This window comes from Peromyscus maniculatus, chromosome X (genome assembly GCF_049852395.1).
Source record: "Peromyscus maniculatus bairdii isolate BWxNUB_F1_BW_parent chromosome X, HU_Pman_BW_mat_3.1, whole genome shotgun sequence".
Taxonomy (NCBI): Eukaryota; Metazoa; Chordata; class Mammalia; order Rodentia; family Cricetidae; genus Peromyscus; species Peromyscus maniculatus.
This window is the reverse complement of record NC_134875.1, coordinates 116,156,342-116,179,061: the sequence shown is the minus strand read 5'-3', so window position 1 is coordinate 116,179,061 and position 22,720 is coordinate 116,156,342. Positions and strand designations below refer to the sequence as shown.

Here is a 22,720-nt window from a genome sequence, read left to right as displayed (position 1 = left end):
ATAAAAGAAGGATATAGATATGATCAGAATAAAACTGTAAAATACATTTGAGTAGTTTGAACAAGGTATGCCAACAATAAAACTTAAAAATCTTCCAGGATACCAAAGAAGACTTAATTAATTTCATACTTTATTACTGACCAGGAAGATATGTCAGTTTTCCTTAAATTGTTATATTTTCCATGAATTGTTTAGTCCCCATAATTTAATGTAGCTCCAGTAAATATGCCAATAGGATTTAAAGTGGATACATTACTTTTAAAAGGTTTTATTTTTAAAAATTTTATTATATATATATATATATATATATATATATATATATATATATATATGTATGTATTTGTCTACATGTGTATGTGACTAGTTCCCAAGGAGACCAGAGTTATGGATGGTTGTGAGCCTCCATGTGGGTGCTGGAAACTGAATTCAGGTTCTCTACAAGAGCAGCAAGTGATCTTAACCACCAAACCATCTCTTCAGCCTCATTTTATTGTTTTAAATTGTGTGTATGTGCGCACTCACACAGAAGCCAGAAAAATGGTGTCAGATCCACTTAAACCTGAATTAGAGGCTGAGTTGCTCAGTATGTGTGCTGGGAACCAAACTCTGATCTTCTGTAATAATAGCAAGCACCCCTAACCACTGAGCCATCTGTCCAGCCCCCTAGACATCAATTTGAGTCAAAACAGATATGCATAAATAGCCAGGGAGATGTCTAAAAGAACAAAGAAGTGGTTAGATTCACGAAACTATAAAGCTTCAAGAACCAAATGCCATGGTACTGGCACAGGAATAACACAAACAATCAAGAAAAGTGTTTAGAAACAGAGCCGATGAAAGACAGACAGACAGACAGACACACACACACACACACACACACACAGAGACACAGACAGAGACGGAGAGTCAGAGACAGAGACAGAAGGAGAAAGAGGAAGGAAGAGGGGAGAGCAGGAGCGAGGCAGCAGGGAGAGAGAGGTGGGAGGGAGGAAGACGGAAGGAACAGTGGGAATGAATTAGACTGGGCTCTCTTGAGCAGGACTTCTTATGCTCCCGTGATTATGGAGGCCGACGAGTCTCCTGGTTTACTATGGACTAATGAAGAAGCAGCTTCTTCTTCCACTTCTGAGAAATGGAGAGAAGTGGAGTCAGCGGCTACTAAACATACACACAGGAGGCCTAGCTGAGGGGGCAAAGCTTAATTGTGCATTTTTTCCCTCTTTCTTCTTCTGCCTCTTTATTTTTCTCTTATCCCTTTTATACCACCTAAGACTAAAGTTTCTATGCAAGGAAAGATTACCTCAAAACCACAAGTTACATGTTTTCCAAAACAAATTAAAATCTTTACACGAGAGGAAATTACAACATGAGGTACATGGTTTTCTTAGAAGCCCACAAGTAGTTAAACATTTTTCTTTGTATTAATTTTTCCACACCACCATACCATCTTTATCCCAGAGCAATCATTCCTTCATTATTAACAAAGTTCTTAGCAAGCCAAATATATTTCAGTCAGTTCCTTTGTACTAACAAATAGCTAGTTGTGATTTCAGTGTAGCAGATTCCTACAAAACTTTAAACAAGTGCTCCACTTAATCATCGATTTTTCTTTACACATGATAGGGTAATTTAATTTCCTTTCACAACTTTATTTTTTCAAGATGCATACAGAAACCTGTGATGAATTCTGTAAGCTACGTGACCAAGGACCTCAGGCCTCACCCTGGGTGTAGGGACATCATTGTCCTCTTTGACCACCAGCCTGTTTATCCACAGGCAGAATTCATGGGTCTATAATGCATGAGACTTCCTTGTTCTTATTTTCCATGCTCTGCAAATCTCACATGTAACAAAGCAGAAGGGTCTTATAGCCTCTTTTTGTCCTTTTTGTATGTCTTATTACAGCAATTGGCAGAATAACCTGAACCATTTCCCTAATCATCTTCTAACTGTCTTAACCACCTGTATCTTTAAATCATTGATCCAACTAAGCGCCACTGCTCTTACAAAAATCATCTTCATTATGATCGGCAAGTAAATTGCCCAGCGAGGAGTGGCATTTTCCCATGAAAGATCACACTCTACTAGATACAGTGGGGTCCTTTCACATAGTAACCACACCAAGATAGATACAGCAGGAACATGACAGCAGCTAGCAGGAGAAAGCACAGCAGAAGCAAGGGACATTCTGGAGATAGTCCCCACCCCTCACCCCCCACCCCCCACCCCCCACCGAGGGGCTCTGCCTTCCCAGGGTGCTCCCATCATAGCTTTGCTGTCTGGTGGGTTGTATTCCATACGCTCCATTGCTGACTGGGGCGCCTCTGACGCGGCCCCGACAATCTACAGCCTGAAGCTTGCCTGAGAAGGGGGCTCAAAGGCCTGAGAGCTGGAAAGCCAACAGTGTGCATTCTAGTCTTGGCTTGAAGACCCAATAACTAGGAGCTCCTGGTACAGAGGCAGATTGATGGCTCAGTTCAAAAGCAGTTGAACTTTTTATGGTGGGAGCTTGTAAAGCACAGAGACAAAGCAAAATAATCCACAACCAAGAAACAGCAGGTCACCTTAGTTACCCTTTCTTGTGACAGGATTCAGGCAGAGGAATCTTCATTACAAGGCCAACTGAAATGGCCTGTTTGGGATTTTGCTGTTAAAATTTCTCTACTTTTTTTCTAAGATTAATCTCTGAGATTTCTCTAATCTCTTGTTTCTCAGAAAAATCACAGAAACAGTGTAGTTTCCCCTTGGGAAAATGGAAGTCTAGTGTGACTCCATCTTGATTTTCTTTTTCTCAAACAGGGTCTCCCTATGTTTCCCTGGCTGACCTGGGACTTCCTGTGTAGCCCAGGCTGGCCTTGAACTCACAGAGATCTGCCTGCCTCTGTCTCCTGAGTGCTGGGATTGAGGAGCCACCACATCTAGCTTCTCTATCTTGATTTTTATGTTGGTCTATTGGGACCTAAAGCAGGAACTTAATCTAAAACAGTAGTTTTCTAATTCCATACAAACTAGGTGTTGGGGTATTGTGCCTATAATACCAGCACTTGGGAGGTGGCCACCCTCAGTTATATAGCAGTTCAAGGCCAGCCTCGGCTATTTAAGATCCTTTCTTAAAACAAAACAAAAAGACAGTCAGCAGAGAGCAAAGGTAACCCTCTACTTTTTTGTTCTATTCAGGCTCTCCGTAGTGGCTGACACCCTCATAAAAGAAAATCATCTGCTTTACTCAGCCCCCCAATTCAAATCCTAACCTCTTCTGGGAAACACCCTCACAGACACACTTAACCAGCTATCTGCACACCCCCAGTCTGATTGATAGAGAAAATTAGCCTTTGCAAGGAGAAAGGTTATAAGTTCAAAAATGTGTCCAATTACATTTGAGAATTTACTTTATAATGAAGGTGGCCTTGTTAATCCTACCGATTGAGAATAAGACCACTACTGCAGTTTAAAGCCAAATTGGAAGCAAGCTTTAATTAAATCCTGTCCAGGTGGACGGAATCTGGCCAGGTCCATACCCAGGTTCCTGGGAAATGGCCCAGAATCAAGTATGGCAAGGACTTAAGGAAAACCCATAATTCATTGCATTTCCCATCAGGTCCAATCAGGGCAAGCATATATCCTGACATATTTCCTGCTTACATACCTCCCGCCCACATGTGATTGAGCACGTCCAGTGCAGATGGGTCAAACAAACTTGTTTAGGGGAGTGAAGACATGTGGCTTGTTATCTCCCATAAACAATGGCCTCCAGCATTTCAGGAACTGTCTATCCTTGGGCAAGGGGCTTGCAGATCTTTGTTTCATGGATCTCTAAGGCGTAGTAATTCAAACTTCAAATGTAACTTTGGCTCTCACAGTATCTCAACCCAGGGAGGAAAAAGGACAGGACATTCTATGAAATATGTGGTAAGGGTGATGTTTGATGGTAAAAGGGACATATTCTCCATATAGTAAATGTAAAAAAAAATAGCATAGTTGGAGTTGGGGATACAACACAGTGATAAACTGATTACCCAGCATATGTGAGGCCCCACATTTAACCCTCAGTACTGCAAAACAGGAAAGCATCATAAAAATTCATCATAAGGAATTCCTTTCAGAGTGTAAGGTGAATGGAGCTCTTTTAACTACAAAAGAAAACCAGAGGTCTGAAGGACCACAAGCAGTTACACTTGTGTTAGACTACACTTACACATTTCTTTATGATGAAACTTACAAACGTAAGACAAAGTCCAGAGCTGGACTGCTCATAAGCCTGGCCTTTGGGACCTACACATTCAGTCCGATATGCTACTATCCTTCATATTTAAAAACTGATATAACTCTGGAAAGAAAACCGGAGGGTCAGTGGCCCATGTAAGGAATTTTCAATAAAATTTTAACATAGTACCCTAGTTCGCTTTCTGTTTTTTTTGTGATAAACACCATGATCAAAAACAACTTGGGGAGGGAAGGATTTATTTCATTTTTAGAGCGTAGAGTCCCTCATTAAGAGAAACCAGGGCAGGAGCTCAAGTAGGAACCAGAGAAATTGAAACAGGCCATGGAGGACCGCTGCTTCCTGGCTGGCTCTCCGTGGCTTGCTCAGCTTGCTTTCTTAGAGCACCAGGACCAGCAGCCAGGAGATGGCATTGCCCACAGTGATCTGGGTCCTCCCAGAACAATTATTTGTCAAGAAAATACCTCCACAAACTGGCCCATGTGCTAATCTGACTTTAGCTTTTGTCAAGATGACAAAAAACCACCAGTATACACAGATAATTCAGTAATTAAGGAAAAGTTACCCGAGGATGTCTACACAGTGAATGGGGGAGGGGGAGACACTTTCCTCAGTGGTACAGCCACTGGTAAGGTGCCCATCCTCCTGTAAGTGACCCTACTAAAACTCATCGGGCCATATAATGTTTTTAAAGACATGAAAGTCATTGGGAAGAGGGAAAATGTTAAGATTTTGGAGCACAGAGTGAAGAGACAGAAGGCAGGAAATAGACCAGAGTCTGACCTCAATAGAGGAGACTGTTTATTTCAAACAGCAAAAGACAGGCACTCTCCATGGGTAGAGGTTCTGTGTAGGGGAAAAGCTAGCTAGGACCCTTTATGGAGATTGCAGGGGTGGGGTGGGGGGCGGCGCTTGGGAATGAGGAAGTTCCTGCAGCTTCAGGAGGCTATGTGCGGGTGTGCAGGTTCTCCTTCCTGAATTTGTTTGCCCAAGCCAGACAGATTATTTTGGGAGATAGCCTGTCCAGCAAACATTCTTCTCTGGGTTGTGACCAACTGATAAAGATGAGCAGGGTCATCTGTACTTTCCTGGAAATCCTGTTTTTATATCCAGGCCCGCTGTCGTCTCAGACCCTGAAGCACAGAAAGAAGTGAGGGACAGGGGCATCAATTCTTTCCTAACTCTTTTGTGTTGGTGGGGGGATCATTGTAAGGGAGAGATATAAAAGGTTTTTTTTTGGGGGGGGTGTTTGTTTGTTCCAAGGTCTTTTGATTTTAGAGGTATCTTGATTTCTCAAGATTAAATGGCTTTTTGGGATCATCTGGTTCCAGGACTCTGAGGGGTTGGTAGTCCTCAGTCAAGAGGAGTTGAGTGATAGTTGAGGAGGTAAGGGCTTGAACTCTTTGCTGCAGCAGATTAGAGAGGAATTTTAAAACATAAAGACTGAAAATTAGAGCTAGAACTATCATAATAAGGGCCCTAATAGAGGGGGTCATCCATGTACCCCAAGTGCTCCCCAAAACTGTCCAGCCTGATGGGGGCTGTCTGGCTTGTGATTCTAGTCTTTCTTTTAACTGTCTGGAATTCTCCCTTATGAGAGCTGATAAATTCATGTAGAAAGAACATCCCTCCACTAACATAGTATAGATCCCTCCCTTCTGCCATGAGATCGAATCCCCAACTATTTTGTAATACCATTGCTGCCAGGGAGTCCAACTGAGTCTGGAGTTTTTGTTTTCTTCTCTTTCTTTTTTTCTTCATCTGTTTGTTTGTTTCTTTCTTTTAAAACTTTCTGGATAGTGGTGGCACATGCCTTGGAAGACAGAGAGAATTCCAGGACAGGCAAGGCTACACAGAGAAACCCTGCCTCAAAAAAAAAAAAAAAAAAAAATTATTTATTTGTTTGTTTGTTTGTTCATTTATTTAATGTATTTTGTCTTCATGTATGTCTGCACACCAGAAGAGGGCATCAGACCCCATGAGACTACGGTTATAGACAGTTGTGAGCTGCCATGTGGGTGCTGGGAATTGAACTCAGGACCTCCGGAAGAGCAGCCAGTGCTTTTAATTATCTTCAACCCCCAAGTCTAGAGTTTTTTGATGATGTCCTATACCCATGTCAGATCAGCCTTGATTTGTTGAGTGAGTTGGTTGTGTTGGACTTGTTGGAGTTCAAAGGCCCTTGCTCCCAGGCTCCCAGCCCCTGCCAGAGTTACAATGTCATTCCTTTTGGTTTGGATAGGGGTGGGCTGGTGGTTTATTTTAAAAAGAATCGGAGTGAAAGTGGGAGGTAATGGGGGTGGGGAGTAGCAGCGAATAGGATGGAAATATATTATATGCATGTCAGAAAATTTCATAATGAAACCCATTATTAGGTATAATTATATATGCTAATAAGGCATTTAAAATGTTATCTGTCATTTATAATGCTAATCACTGGTTATTTTAACACTCAGTATTATTAATTATTTGGGTAAATCCTTCTGATCATTTATCTTTATAATATGCATAATTTTGTGACAAAATGGAATCATTTTGTACATACCACTTTTCTAGGCTTTTCTCTCCATTTGATGTTCCTCAGAATCAGAGAGATGATGAAATTCACCTTTGGCAAACAGATAATATGTGGGGACCAGGGCCTTTGTCCCTAATCTTCACATCCCAAAAGCTTGACTGGTTTCACCAATTTCTGCTGCTGTCACACAGCCATGCCAACAGCATGGCATTGAACCCCTTGTCAAGGGGTGAAGTCATCTCACCAAAATATAAGTTCTCTTTCTTAATACAGTTAGAGACAAAGTGTTGTAGAATTGTATAAGTGAAAGCAAGCCAGGTGTGGTGGTGCATGTCTGTAATCACAGCATTTAGGACACAGAAGCAGGTGGGTGTCTGGGAGTTCAAAGCCAACCTGTTCTACATAAAGAATTCTAAGGGTTACACAGTGAGACCCTGTCTCAAAACAAACAAAATGAAAGTAATTTAGCCATGGACTAAAGATTGGTTTTGATTGATATTCTTAATGTTTTTGGTTTCTAGCTTGAGCAGTTTCGGACCCTGCTTGTCACTTCTGAGGGGGAGAAAGAGAAAAGAATGGTGGACAACTTCCGCCCACTTCAGCCACTGATGAACCGTACTGTCCGCTCGTCCTTCCGCCATGATTATGTGCTCAATATACAAGCGAAACCCAAGCCAGCAGCCAGCCAAGTCACCCCCTAAGATGTTCATACTTAGGCAGCATCTTTCTTTAAAGCGTATTAGCTTAAAATCTTAACTAGATTAATTTAAAATGCTGCACTTAATACTTACGTTTATACATTTATGTTTTTTTTCCTTCCTTTGTTGTAACAACATTTCAAAACTCCTATCCTTGTAAAGCAAAGACAGGACGACAAAACAATAAAAACAAAAACCTATAACCAAATAATATCAGGTTACCCTAGGTTACCTTTTTTGTGTGTGTGTGATAGGATTAAGGCAGAGGAATATTTGTTACAAGGCCAGTTGAAATGGCCTGTTTGGGATTTTGATGTTAAATTTGTCTAATTTCTGTTTCTCAGAAAGTCAGATAAACAGTTTAGTTTCTACTTGGTAAAAATGGAAGTTTAATGTGAGTGACCCATCTTGATTTTTCTGTTCAGGCCTAATACAGGAGGTTAACTCACAGCAAGAGGTTCTTGTGAATTTTATTTAATGACGCCACCCTTTTGTTCAAACTGTTAAATGGTCTCATCTTACAGTATTGGTCCCACTCTTAGCTACCATCATTTGGAGCTGCTGATCTCAAAATGACATTCAAAGGTTACAAATGCATTTATTGCTTTCAGACTATTTCATCTATCTTGTTTTTTTTTTAAGATAAGTTTTCTCTGTGTACTTCAGGCTGTCCCCGAACTCACTATGTAGTCCAATCTAGCCTTGAACACATAGAGATCAGCCTGCCTTTGCTCCCAAGTGCTGAGATTAAAGGCTTGTACCACAGAGGCCGGCTTTCATTTGTCTTACCAAATGCATTTGCTCTTTGAATGATAATAGTATGTGTCGCTGGAATACCAGCATGACATGTAAGTTGCTCTTACAGCAACCTGCTGGGAATTATGATGTGTTTTTATATCTGACATTGTGTGTGTGTGTGTGTGTGTTGTGTTGTATTTTGAGTCAGACTCTCACTCTGTAGTCAAGGCTAGCCTGGAACTCACAGTAATCTTCTTGTCTCAGTCTCTCAAGTGCTAGGATTATAGGTATAAGGTACCACACTTGACTATTATATTTGACACATTTGGCTATCATTTTTATTTTTTGAAACACGGTATCATGTAGCCCAGGGTAGACTAGAATTTGCTATATAGCCAAAGCTGGTCTTAAACTTCTGATTCTCCTGCCTCTACCTCCTGATTTCTGGGATTATAAGTGTGTGCCACTGCACTCAGCTTTAGCTATCTTTTAATATTTATAATTATTATTATAGTTATAGAATTTTGAGTAGAGATTATAGTCAAAACATTAACACCTACCGAAGGCATAGACACTGACCACACAAAACCCAGGCTACTTAGAAAATATCTCTATAGGCCCAGACTGGTAACTCCTACCTGAATATTGGCCATAGTTTTAGGTATATTTTCTTTCAAAAGTTGGGTGTGAATTTTTATATTCAGACTTCTCAATGAGTATGTTTGTACTAATCTTTAGTTGCTATTACTAGCATATGATATGTCTACTTATTATCAGTTTACTATATAGAAAACACATTTTGTAGTAATGGGCTAAAGACACTTGCCATGAAACTCTGATGACCTGAGTTTGGTCCCCAGAACCTACTTAAAGGTAAAAGAAAAAAACTAACCCCACGAAGTTGTTGTCTGACCAAGCATGCTCCGTGGCATACACACAACCCCATACACATCAAAGATGCACACAATAATAAATAAAACTTTATATTGTAATCACAAGAAAACAAGGACTTTTATCATATCTAGAATTTCTTTTGCATTTTTGAAGCTCAGCTATTTTACCAAAAGGCTTGGGATTATATAGAAAGATGTCTTAGTTAGAGTTTCTGTTGCTGTGATGAAACACCATAACCAAAAAGCAAGTTGGGGAGGAAAGGGTTTATTTGGTTTAAATTTCCACATCACTGTTTGCTGTGGGACGGTCTGTATGTCAAATTGCTCTGATTGGTCAATAAATAAAACACTGGTTGGCCAGTGGCCAGGCAGGAAGTAGGTGGGACAAGGAGAGAGGAGAATTGTGGGAAGCGGAAGGCTGAGGTGGAGAGACACTGCCAGCTGCTGCCATGACCAGCAGCATGCGAAGACGCCGGTAAGCCACCAGCCACGTGGCAAGGTATAGATTTATGGAAATGGATTAATTTAAGCTATAAGAACAGTTAGCAAGAAGCCTGCCACGGCCATACAGTTTGTGTGCAATATAAGTCTCTGTGTTTACTTGGTTGGGTCTGAGCGGCTGTGGGACTGGCGGGTGACAAAGATTTGTCCTGACTGTGGGCAAGGCAGGAAAACTCTAGCAACAACTGTTCATCTTTGAAAAAAGTCAAGATGGGACCTCAAACAGAGCAGAATCCTGGAGTCAGGAGCTGATGCAGAGGCCATGGAGGGGTGTTGCTTACTGGCTTGCTTCCATGGTTTTGCTCCTTTGCTTTCTTATAGAGCCCCTGACCACCAGCCCAGGGATAGCACCACCCACCATGGGCTGGGACCTCCTCCATCAATTGCTAATTAAGAAAACACCTTATAGCTGGATCTTCTGGAAGCATTTTTTCAATTGAGGTTCCCTCCTTTCAGATGACTCTAGCTTGGGTCAGGTTGACATAAAACTAGCCAGGACAAAGCATATTCAGAATGTCCTAATGATTGAAATGCTAGAATACAGAATTCTTTCATGCCAAATTTACAGAAATATGTTTCAAAGGACTAATCATCTAGTAGTCTATCATTTGTAGTATTAGTGTACATTGTTTGTACACTGTTACATAGCATATATTTCCAACAATAATTGAGCTCTTACATTCTCATTAACATGTTCTTTTTTTAATTTAAAAAATTGTTTATGTGTATGTGTATTTTGCCTGCATGTATGTCTGTGCACTACATGCATACCAGGTGCCCAAGAAGGCCAGAAGAGGGTGTTGGATCTCTTGGAATTGGAGTTACAGATGGTTATCAGCCATCTTGTGGGGTCCTCTGCAAGAGTATCAAGTGCTCTAAACGTCTGAGTCATCTCTCTGCCTCCTTTTACATTTCATAAAATCTATTTTATTTACCCATTAGCCAAGTTATGTGTGTGTAAGTGTGTGGGTGTGTGAGTGGGTGAGTGTGCACTGCCAAGGTTCTTTATAAGAGCGGGTGCCTGATTTAAACATCCTGATTTACACAGTGGTTTAGAGGACTTTTGTTATAGTAACACGGAGAGAAATTTGTCAGTCTGAAATCTAGATGATTGTATATATTCTGAAGAATCCACAACACTGTTGCTCTTACTTGTAAATATCTTACAATGTGTCTGGTTGTCTCCAAGCTTATGTTTCAAATATGGGAAGTATTTTATTTAGTCTGCAAAAGAAAATGGAAATAACATAAACTTATAACTTCTGCTAATCACAGAAAACAATCAACAAAATGAAAATGCAAACTATAAAGTGAGAAAAAATAATTGCAAATCACATTTATAATAAGGGATTAATATCCATAATAACTCAGGGGGAAAACCCAACAGCCCAAATTTAAAATGAGCAAAGGACTTGAACAGACAATTCTCCAAAGTGATACACAGAGGGCCAGTAAACACACAAAAAGCTACTCAACAACACTAGTATTAGGAGAATGCAGATCAAGGAGATGTGTTACAGTGGAATATTAGCTTTGAAGAAGAAAACTCAGCTGCATGCACAATATGGATTATTCTCGAAGGCATTATGCTAAGTGAAACAAGCCAGTTCCAAAAGGACACATACTATATGATTCCACTGGTACAATGGGTCTAAAGTAATCAAAATCATGGAAATAGAAATTAGACAGATGATTGCCAAGGGTGGGGGAGAGAGGGAGGGAGAATCGTGTTTAGTGGTATAATGGTTAATCTTGTCAAGTTGATTTGATTCAGAGGCCCAGAGGAGTTTACACTGAGTACCAATGGGTGTTTTTCTTAGGGAATTTCCAGAGATGACTAGATCATGAGAGATCAGATATGATCAATAGTTGAGTCCAATGATGGATTCAGACTTTGAATAGATTACTGGGAGGCAGTAGAACTGCAGAGGGTGTGGCCTGGCAGGAGGAAGTAGATCATTGAGAGTGAGTCTTTGGGGGCCTTTGTTGTTTGTGTCATGGTTGAGTTCTGATACTGCTCTCTGTTTCCTGGCTGCTGAAGGGAATAGTTTTACTCCACCAAGCTCTTCTACAATGATGTACCGCTTCATTCCAGGTCCAGAAACATGGAACCACCATGGACTAAAATCTATTAGACTCCAGACCAGACTGGTGCTCAGGCCACAACACCTGTAATAGCCCCTCTTGTCTTCCCAGCCCATAGATACTAATAGGCAACCTACTGAGACCATTCTGTGATATCTAGCTAATGGACTCCCAGGTGTCTGATTTCTCACTTGAGGAGTTTGCAGGCCCAGATACATCAAAGGGATATGGGTGGCTACACATGGTACCTACCACCCTCCTCATCCCCTTTCCTGCCATCTACTGGGGGATCAGAAAGTCTGGCTGAAGGCTCATGCTGTAAACCTTTCCTACTTCCTCAGAGAACTGGAAGAAGGAACCCCCACTCCAGCCTCCTCTCTAGGAACTGATTTCAGAGTCCCCATTATGCTGCAAACTATTTGTAATGTTGGGGCCTGACACCCCAAGTCCCTGACATGCAGCTATGTGTCTGACTGTCCATGGAATTAATAACTTTGAATACATTTTTTAGCCCCAACAATCTGTCTTAGTGCCCTCCTTAACTCCTATACTCAAGATTTTTAAAAACTTAAGTCAAAATAAATACTTCATTCTTTAAACTGTTCCTCTTCTTTCAACTATTTGTTATAGTCGCAAAAAGTCTAACACAAATGGTTAGAGTGTTAGTGTTGCAGGATGAAAAAGTTCTAGAGACAAGATAAATGTGAATGTATTTAGCATTGTTGAACTATATACTTACAAAGACTTAGGATGGTAAATACTAAAAGTGGTTAATACGGTAAATTTTATGTGCATTTTACCATGGAAGTAAAAAAATAAATTCAGTTTTAAAGAAAGATAAAGTTTGGAGGTATACATGCAAATCTTGGGGATATCTCCTCTGTAAACAAGAGGTAGAACAGACTTTTGCTTGTGTGTCTTAAGACCTGCAAAAGATGTTAGAGTGATTAAAAGGGGGTGTGATGGTTAGTGCCAATGGTCAGCTTGACACAAGTTAAATCACCTGGGAAGAGTCCTAATGAGGAATTATGTAGAGCATATTAGCCTGTGTACATGTCTGTGGAGGGTTGTCTTGTTACTTAATGTGGGAAAATCTAGCCCACTGTGGGTAGCACCATTCCTTAGGCAAGAAGTCCTGGATTGTATAAATGCAGAGAGCAAGCCGAGCATTAAGAAGTATGCATGCGCCAGGCGGTGGTGGTGCATGCCTTTAATCCCAGCACTCAGGAGGCAGAGCCAGGCGGATCTCTGTGAGTTCGAGGCCAGCCTGGGCTACCAAGTGAGTCCCAGGAAAGGCGCAAAGCTACACAGAGAAACCCTGTTTCGAAAAACCAAAAAAAAAAAAAAAAAAAAAAAAAAAAAAAAAAAAAGAAGAAGAAGAAGAAGAAGTATGCATGCATTCTTTCTGCTCTTGACTGTGGTAGTGATGTGACTAGCTCTTTCAAGTTCCTGTCACCTTGACTTCCCCACAATGATGGACTGTAACCTGGAATTATGAACTAAAATAGACCCTTTCTCCTCTAAGTTATTTCTGCCAGGGTATTTTATTACAGTAACTGACATGAAACTAAAACATGAGGTAAGGTACAGGGAGATGGCTCATTTGGTAAAAGTGTGTAAGCCTAACATGAGTTCTGATCCCAAGAACTCACATTAACACACACACACACACACACACACACACACCAGATGCAATAGTGTGCATCTGTAATCCCAGCACTCCTACTGGAAGATGGAAGGTAGAAACAGGAGAATTTCCCCAAAGCTCACAGACCAGCTAACCAACTCCTAACAGTTATCCTCTAACCTCTACATGCAAGCTGTGCCACACATACCTGCACTCATATACCCACACCAGAGAAAGAGAGAGGCAGAGATTTAAAAGGAAATGGGGGTGGTGTCCAGTAGTGCAGTGTTTTGCCTAGCATGTACAAGGCCTTGGGTTCAAGTCCCATCACCACAAAAATAAACATCTTGAAAATTATTTCTGTTAACTTAATGAACTTCATGTATTTCAAACTCTGGTTTTTTCAAAGGGCAAACACAAAGTATTTACTTCCAAGGGTACATGAGCTCCCCTCTTAGCCTCTTACACACTTTTTATGGACACTGTATTGCAGTAACTCTTCCAGATTGGAACCAATGAGCTGCCTTTATATCTTAGACATACAAATCCAACCTTCCTTCCCTCTTCATTCCCTCCCCCTTCCTCAGTCCTTCTTTCTATTAAACATAATGAATTAGGCAATAATAAAATACCAGGTGTTAGTCAAGAAAGGAAGCTGACACACGTCTCCTCAGAAGATGCAATTTATGGGAGAAAAGGCCTTCGGGTGAGAGGAAGAGATCTGATAGAAACAATGCAATATGTGGAGATCTAAATGGGTCAGGGCCTTAGAGGAAAGTAGAGATGTCCTAGTTAGCGTTACTATTGCTGTGATGAAATGTCACGACCAAAAGCAACTTGGGGATGAAATGGTTTATTTCACTCACAGTTCCATATAATAGTTCATCACCAAAAGCAGTGAGGACAGGAACTCAAACAGGGCAGGAATCTGGAGGCAGGAGCTGATGCAGAGGCCATGGAGGGGTGATTCTTACTGGCTTGCTCCTCATGGCTTGCTCAGCCTGCTTTCCTGTAGAACCCAGAACCACTAGCCTAGGGGTGGCACCACCCACCATGGGCTGGGCCCCACCACATTAATCACTGATTAAGAAAATGTCCTACAGGCTTGCCTACAGTCTGATCTTATGAAGGCGTTTTCTCAGTTGAGGCTTCCTCCTCTCTGATGACTCTAGCTTGTGCCATGTTGACAGAAGACTAGCCAGCACAAGAGACTTCACGTTAAAACACGAAGAGGAGCTACCTTAAGAGTCAGAAAAAGGAGCTGGAGAGATGGCTTGGTGGTTAGGAGCAGTTACTGCTCTCACAGAGGACCTGAGTTTAGTTCCCAGCACTGACATGAGAGCTCATAATCACCTGTAATTCCAGGGGATCTGCTGCTCTCTTCTGGCCTTCAGGGCCTTCTGCACACTTGTGGGGCACCTAAATTCATGCACACACACACACACACATACTTTTTAAATTATTAGTATTTCTTTTGTTTTCAGTACATCCTGACCAGAGTGTCCCCTCCCTCCACTCCTCCCAGTGTCCTGTCTGTCAAAGGAGGAGCCTTCCACAGGGAGAAGGAGGCACTGGTCTCTGCTGCCCAGGCTATGCCCCACTCCTACCCCTCAGCTCTGGGCACTTGCACTTGACTTTCTGCCGCATGGATGGCCCTCTCCCAGAGTCCTTGGGTCTTTCACTTTGACACCTGTAATTCCCAAAATGTGGACACAGGTGACCCCTTCTCACCCCTCAGCATCCAGCACATTGATGATCACAGTCTCTGTGCTCTCCTCCTCATCCTCTGTGTCTGCCTGGCAGCCATCCATATCCCGAGCACCTATCATACCGACAGCTTCTACTTAAGAAGCACAGGAGTGCCCTAGCCAGGCCTCATGGCACAGGCTCTGCCACTGTCCTCCTTGGGTGTTGAGGGCACAGCTGGAACACAGGTCTCCTGGCAGGGCACAGGCAGGTGCTCCTGACCGAAGCGCCTCAGCGTCTTGAGGCTACATGACCTTGAATTCTTTTTATTTTTAAGTTAATTTTTTTTAAAGTACTACTTCTTTTAGTTATTGCATGGATTTCCTGATACTCCAATCATCACAATAGTTTGGTCAAGGCCTTTGAGAAACAAGAGAATGTAGTATCTTAATCACATGTTTAATGAAGTAGGTTCTAAACAATGTACGAAATAAGCAAATTCATATACACAGACACTAGTTCTAAGAATATACTATTTGGAAAACATAGTTTTCTTGGGAAAACGGTTTTACTTTCATTACTTCCTTAAAAAGCAATTCATTAGCCTTGTGATGCAGGCTTTCCTTTCATAAGTTGCACACAGACGAGCACCTAAGGTTCCATAGCACAGATTAGTGCTATGACCCATCCCTGAAGTAGTCACGGGGCTCAGTACCAAGGATTGTGATTCTCAGGTCTTCTGAGATTTTCCTTAAAAATTTCAGAGGAAAAAATGCTTAGTTTAGTTATAAATCTGTCTTACGAAGTCATCTCTAAATGACAAGATTTTAAACTGTGAATCTGCCACATGTGATTAAAGTGAAAAATACAGCAATTTACGCTTCATGTGTGAAGTATTAAAAGTATTACATTTTGATGTTTAAATTATCCTAGAAGCAGGAGTGCCAAGTCCGGTTAAACCTTCCCTTCTGCTTCTGCTCTGGCTGAGACCTGAAAAGGAACCCGACCTGTAGGTGGCTAGGAAATATTCCCATGGTTTTATGTGAATATCTCAAGGGTTGGAGGGGAATCAGAATCGGTCCGCTGATCTGCCGGCCACAGCTCAGACATTGCTGTACACTTTTGATGGAGGATTTCCTAGGATGAGGTTGCAAATGGCAGTTCTCAACATCTTGATGTTCTGGAAAGGGCTGAGAATGTGAACTTTCACATCTGCCAAAACAATCCGTGTCCGTGTCACATTCTCTATTGTAAATTTGGTTTTTCCTCCTTTGCCAGCAATTCTTCGTATTGCCCTTGACAGGTGGTCTCCTTTTAGGGGCGTAACGTTGGTTATTTCAGAAGACTCTAGGAGGAGGCCATCCAGCCTGATACGGGCAAGCGCATCCTCCACCTGAAACCCAAGAACAAAGGCTTTCACAAAGTCGGCCGCTTTTGACATCCTTGGTGTCTTTACAAGTGCTGATTTCTACATTCCTTGATTTCAGGTTAAAGTGTATCTGAAGTCCCAAATGTTCTACTATTGGAGTAAATACCTTCATCCAGTTTTCTTTTAATGGTGTGTATCTGTTACCGGGGACAGGAATCTTTCTCGTTTCTTCTTTCCCAGTCAGGAGCCGCTTGCCCGAGAGCGGAGGGAAGACCGGCCTCTTCGCCAGGTCGCGCCTCCTCCGTGTCCATGCGGCAGCTGGTGTCTCCATCCTGTCCCGCTGCTCCGCCTGTCCTTCTTCGCCCTCTGGCCCCCTCTGTGCGTGACGGGGAGAAAAGCCGTCCTCCGTCCCGGAGTTTTGTGTCTCCATCTTGGCCATGTTACTCGACCGTGAATTCTTAACTCTTCTGCCTCTACCTCCTGAGTGCTGGGCTTACAGGCATGTGACACCATGCCAAGTGTATGTGGTGCTGAGGACTGACCCCAGAGCTGCAAGCGTGCTAAGCAAGCACTTGACCAGCTGAGCGTGGACAGCCAATCCTCCTTCTTTAAAGTGCCATCTTTGAGATGGTGGGTTTTGGGATATGCATACCCTTGACAGCCTGGGCAGTTTCACATGAAGACATGACCTTCTCGATTTGCATGATTTTATAGACTTTCTGGGTTTAGAGAGTAGTGACCCATCCTCACAGGTCACCTCACCCTGCTTCTGGAGAAATCTTGACCACACAAATGTCTTTTGCATTTTCTTGCCTTAGGAAATAAAGCCATGTTAAATGTGAGACTGGTATGATTTCCCATTCACAGTTCTGGGCGTCCTTCCCAGGACAGCCACTCCTCTGGCTGAGGCCCACCGCACAGATCAAGGATAAAGTGGGGGAAGCAGGCTGGCAACGCAGAGTGCTAGTTCCGAGGGAAGCTGACCAGCACCAGAAACGGGACCACAAGCTCCCTTGGGTCTTGTTCCCAGAAGAGAGCCCTGTGTCACAGTAGGGGCATGTCCCAACATGCCACCCAGCCTCCGGGCCCTCCCTTTTATGCCTTTAAAAATGTTGTATTTGAGTGGGCAATGGTGGTGCATCCCTTTAATCTCAGCACTCAGGAAGCAGAGACAGGTGGATCATTGTGCGCTTGAGGTCTAGTCGGCATAACAAGTTCCAAAGCAGCCAGGGCTACATAGGGAGACCCTGTCCTGGTCACTGTTCTGTTGCTGTGAAGAGACACCGTGACGAAGGCAACTCTTATAAAGGAAAGCATTGAATTGGGGCTGGCTTACAGTTTCAGAGGGTTAGCCCATCATCTTCATGGTGGGGAGCATGGCAGCAGGCATGGCAGGCATGGAACTGGAAAAGTAGTTGAGAGCTACATCCTGATCCCTAGGTAGAGGGAGAAAGACGCCAGGTCTGCTGTAGGCTTTTGAAACTTCAAATCCCCCCAGGGACATACTTCTTCCAACAAGACCACACCTTCTAATCCTTTTTAAATAGTGTCACTCCCTGATGACTACACATTCAAATATTTGAGCCTTTGGGGGTGACTCTTATTCAAACCACCACAGGCCCTGTACTTTAAAATAAGTTTTGTTTGTACCTTCCTAAACATGCATTGGCCCAGGGTCTGGTCTGGAGGGGTGTGTGTGTGTGTGTGTGTGTGTGTGTGTGTGTGTGTGTGTGTGTGACCGTCTCATATCTCATGTATCCAGATTGCCCCCCTACTCTCTGTGTAGCTGAAGATCCCATCAAATTCCTCATGTTCTTGCCTCCACCTCCCATGTCCTGGGGTTACAAGTGTGTGCCACTGTATTACTTTTCTGATGCTGTTATAAAATAGCCTGACTGAAAGCAACTTCGAGAAGAAAGGGTTTCTTTTGGCTTATGGTTCCTGAGGGATAGAGCAGAGGGCATGGCAGAATGCAGGAATGGTGGCAGGAGCGGGAAGCTGCCTAATCACATTTTAAAATACATACATACATACATACATACATACATAAATGTATAAATATAACTCAAAGGTTACCTCCAGCGATGTACTTTCCCCGGCAAAGCTCCACTTCCTAAAGGCACATTCCAGAGCCCTTCCAAACACTGCCACCAACTGGGGACCAAGTGTTCAAATACCTGAGCCTGTGGGGGACATTTTTCATTCCAAGCACAATGATAACCGTGCTCAGATTCATGTGGGCTGAACCCAGTGCCTTGTACATTGTTGGTAAGCACCATACCAATTGAGCTACCTCCCTAGCCAAAGAAAGAGTTTGGAATGAACATTGTTGCTCATCTCCATTAAGTAGCAGTAGATCACTGAGCCCTTCCACATTTGTATTATTATTTACAATGTTAATGGTTTTAATGGGTTTTCATTCTCACTACATGTTTGGATATGTAAGATATCTGCAAAAATTAATGAGACACCCTTTAACACATGAGATAGCAACTGGAAAACTCAGAAGGGATTTACTAGAGAAGCAGTAATGGTGAGAATCAGCCAGTTTCCCATAGCTCACCTCTCTGCATAGCCCAGCACACAATCTCCAGCTGGCACTAGACTGAGCAGGCTGCCAGCCCCATTTTCCAGGACTACATGCTGTGGGTTAGGGTTACTGCACAGACATTCCCAACTCATCTAAGTGGTAAAACAGAGCATGTTCCTGTAGAAGTTTGACAGAGCAGGCATATTTCTCACAGATCAGTACAAGGCACAAGTGAATCCTAGGGTCATCTGTAAGCTGGTCCTCCAAAGCTTCCCGAGATAGACAGAATCTGGACAGCATCTGCTTCACTCGAGCCACCCCCCCCCCCCCCCGAAAAAAAGGATGCTGTCTCCAGGTTGTATACCTCAAGGGCTGTAGGACTTACTAGGCAAACACTGAAAGGGCATCGTGCTTTGAATGGAGCGGAATCCATTAGATCCTCCCTAATCTGAAATGGCACATTCCCAAGGAAGGGCCGGAACAATGTCCAGGCTATTTTGGGCTGCAGGCCATGCCTGGCCAGCAGATTCTCCGATTACTCTAAAGAACCGTAGGTAAGACAGGGAGGAGAACTGGGTAGGTTAGATGTCACCAGAGCACGATCCTGCACATGGATTGGGAGAAGGTTGTCTATTCTAAAACTAGGCATCTCTTCCCCAAAAGTTTAGGAAGACATTTTTCTTTATTGAATTCAAATGATAGTAATTTTAGTTTGGAAATGGAATTGGCTTTCAGAGCTCCTTCTGTAAAGAAATTAACTTGAGCAATTTAAACCTGTTTCCTGAAAATGAATTCAGTAGTTAACTTGAAAATAAATGTCTTATTCCAATTGGAGGAGATTTACATTCATTTATCAATCATAATAAAATGAAATCTACATCTGTGTCTTTTATAAAAATTGGAACATCTTCCCGGAAGATATGCTTTTTGTTCGAAAGTGACTGTCACATGCAGTGCATGTTGCAGTCGCTAAAGCTCTGATGCTTTCCGAATGGCAGCAATTTGAAGTGCAAATCCTAGTCACAGGGATCTGTACAACTGGTGAGTCACACAGCTGCAATCATGAGTGCCATCCCGAGCTGTTTGTAATTTTAGGCTATTTTTGCCAAATCTGACAAAAAGTTTAGATTTATGCAAGGGCTAGGTTTGTAGCATACACCCCAAATCCCAGCACCTGGGATGTAGAAACAGGTGGATCAGGAGTTCAAAGTCCTGCTCGGCTGTCTAGTGGATTTGAGACTACATGAGACTGTTTGCAAGAAACAAAATCAGACAGACAAAAGGTTTAATGGAAGAAGCATCCAAGGGAAGAAAGCCAGGCCAGCATACTGGCATAGATGTGAAATACACATGTCGGGAATGTGGCACCACCAGTGCTAACCCACACTTGGTAGGAGAGTCAGGAAGTTTTCACAATAATGATGATAATGACGCTTTCATGGCTTAAGTTTGGGGATACAATTGCTAAGCATCGTGTGTAGGTATCGAAGGAACTCTGGCGGGCCCAGGCATGGGAACATGGCTCTGGCAGGCCTTACCCTTCTCCCCCATTTCCCTCTGCCTTGCTAAAAACCGTTAGACTACATTCCTAAAGCTGGCCCCCAAGGTCCATTCCCTTATTTGGCTACTTCCTCCCCCTGAGGCTGACCACCAAGTTCCAGCTACCATAGTATTGAAGGCCCGCAATCAAAAGCCTCCTTTGGCTCACCTAATTAACATGCCCAATCAAAATTAAACGCCTCATCCTAACACAGGGTTTCCTCTTGTACCTTTATAAACTGCCATTTTCCTATGTGCCACATCTGTCTCCTTTCTATCCGGAGGCTGTCCTTTGTCCCACTCTGGGACAAATACCCCTTCTTCCTCTCCTTTGTTCCCTTCCCTTTCTCCCTTGTCCTCTATGTCCTGTCTTTGTCTCTTATTTCCTGCTCTCTGTCCTTCTGGGGCAAATAAATCTCTTTTGTGCTGAGAACTTGGTCTTGGACTTTTTCTTTCAGTATAGCATAGGCTATCTTATGCAGTCTTCATAATAAAATGTTTCCAGCCCGGCAGTGGTGGCGCATGCCTTTAATCCCAGCACTGGGGAGGCAGAGGCAGGAGGATCTCTGTGAGTTCGAGGCCAGCCTGGTCTACAGAGTGAGTTCCAGGACAGCCAGGGCTGTTACACAGAGAAACTCTGTCTCAAAAAAGCCAAACCAAACCAAACCAAACGAAACAAACAGAAAACAGCCCAGGAACCAAGTGTTCATCAACAGTCCCAACAAGAATCTCCTGTCTCAGGAAAAGCCCTTTGATAAACATTGCAACAAGTTGCTACAGAATGTGAAGGAGATGTGGATCGATATCCCCAACGACAAGAAGTCCAAGCTGCTCAACAAGGATCCCTGTATGTTCAAGGTCTTCCTGTGGGACTTGCCATCAAAGTCCTTAGAAAGTGCTTATATCTAGCAAGTAGGGGTCTCTTCCCGTTATCAGAACTTGTTCCTGCCTGAGAAGACTGCTCATGAAATGTGAATAAAAGCCTGTTTTTGTTTGTTTTGTACAAAGATAAATCAAGGCACAATTCTTCCAAAAGATTGTGTTAATGTGTGTTTAGTAGAAACATTTATTTTTTTTTTTTTGGCCTTGTTTCTGACTTTATTACTAGCAAGGGTTTCTTTTTCTTTTTTTGTTTTTACATTTATTTATTTTGTGTGGGAGCATGTGTAGGTGCGCATACCAAAGTAAGAGGTCCATTTGTGGGAGTCCATTTTTTTTTCTCCTGCTATGTGGGTCTTTGGGGTCCTCAAGCTTGGTAGCAGGCACCATTACCTGCTTAACCATTTGCCAGCCCTATTTTTATTTTTTCAGTCTAATTCCACATCACACCCTACCTAGATTATTGTGATAGAGTATTCAAATTTTTTTTTCTTTTTTTAAAACATGGTTTCAGGTAGCTCAGGTTGGCCTTCCCTCCCTTGGTAAAGACCATCTTCCTTCCAAGCTAAACTCAAGCGCCAGAGCAATAAATCACCTTCACCTGCTCCTTATGACCTGTCAGTCCCTCTCGGTGTCCCAGGAGTAAACAACTAGGTGACAAACCTGACACCTTTGCAGCTGGAGCCACCCGGAGCGACAAGGAGGAGGCGGGGTCTTGCGCTGTGCCTGAGGCGCTGATAGGTGGAGCCGCAGAGAGTGGCAGGGCCTGGAGGCGTCTCCGAGGGACCAGGCGAGGCTGCGCGGGCTGGAATTGAGAGTTGAGAGTTGAAAGAGGCGGGGCGGGGGGCGGGGCCAGGCTTTAACTCCTTGAGTTCAGGGCCCGGTCTGATGGCGCAGCCGGCGAGGGGTGGTGCTGAAGCGGCGAGGAGGCACTGAGGAGCCGAGGCCGGAGCTGCGGGTGGAGGGAGAGCTCCGGAGGCGGCTTCGGTGAGGAAACAGTTCCTCAGGCCTCGGTGGCTGCCTGACTAGGGGCGGGAGGAAACTTCCCTCCCTCTGTCTCGGGCCCGCCCCGGTGGCTGCGCTGAGTGGGCGGCAGAGCTCGTCATCTGGGAGGCGACTTCCGCTCAGACCTTTGCTGTGGGAGAGAAGGCGGCAACATGGCGGAGTCGGGGCCGACTGCGCTCCGCGAGAAAATGAGGTATAGCACAGCAGATGATGAGCTGAGGCCGCCTAGGCCGCCGCCGCGCGCGTGGGGACGAGTATTGATCCGCTTCTGGCCAGAATCCCTGACTGTCCCGCGCAGCTATGGGTTCGGGGAGGCGAGGAGGGGAGCAGATGGGGGGGGGCGGGACGGAATGGCGGGAGTCGGGGTTGCACGAGAAGTCCTGGGCAGCTATGGTTGGGGGGGGGGCGAGGAGGGGAGCAGATGGAGGGG

General features: G+C 43.5%; 2 protein-coding genes and 1 pseudogene across 5 annotated transcripts in view; 2 read left to right on the top strand and 1 right to left on the bottom strand.

The window, feature by feature from the left end:
* The window catches only part of Ca5b (carbonic anhydrase 5B), a 55,456-nt gene extending 47,253 nt beyond the window's left edge, over window positions 1–8,203 (top strand). For both annotated transcript variants that reach the window (XM_042268877.2, XM_006973209.4), the window contains exon 8: window positions 7,262–8,203. In XM_042268877.2, coding sequence (XP_042124811.1) covers window positions 7,262–7,441 — 180 coding nt within the window. In that variant the 3' untranslated portion in view covers window positions 7,442–8,203. The remainder of the gene's footprint in view (window positions 1–7,261) is intronic.
* A 5,582-nt stretch (window positions 8,204–13,785) lies between these two features.
* On the bottom strand, window positions 13,786–22,157 carry LOC121825768 (RNA-binding protein PNO1 pseudogene; annotated as a pseudogene). The gene is made up of 2 exons (XR_006068132.2): window positions 21,949–22,157; window positions 13,786–17,773 (listed from the first exon to the last, which is right to left on the bottom strand). The product of XR_006068132.2 is annotated as an RNA-binding protein PNO1 pseudogene (transcript).
* Window positions 22,129–22,720, top strand: part of Zrsr2 (zinc finger CCCH-type, RNA binding motif and serine/arginine rich 2) — a 28,608-nt gene continuing 28,016 nt past the window's right edge. For both annotated transcript variants that reach the window (XM_076562576.1, XM_006973210.4), the window contains exon 1: window positions 22,129–22,483. In XM_076562576.1, coding sequence (XP_076418691.1) covers window positions 22,443–22,483 — 41 coding nt within the window. In that variant the 5' untranslated portion in view covers window positions 22,129–22,442. The remainder of the gene's footprint in view (window positions 22,484–22,720) is intronic.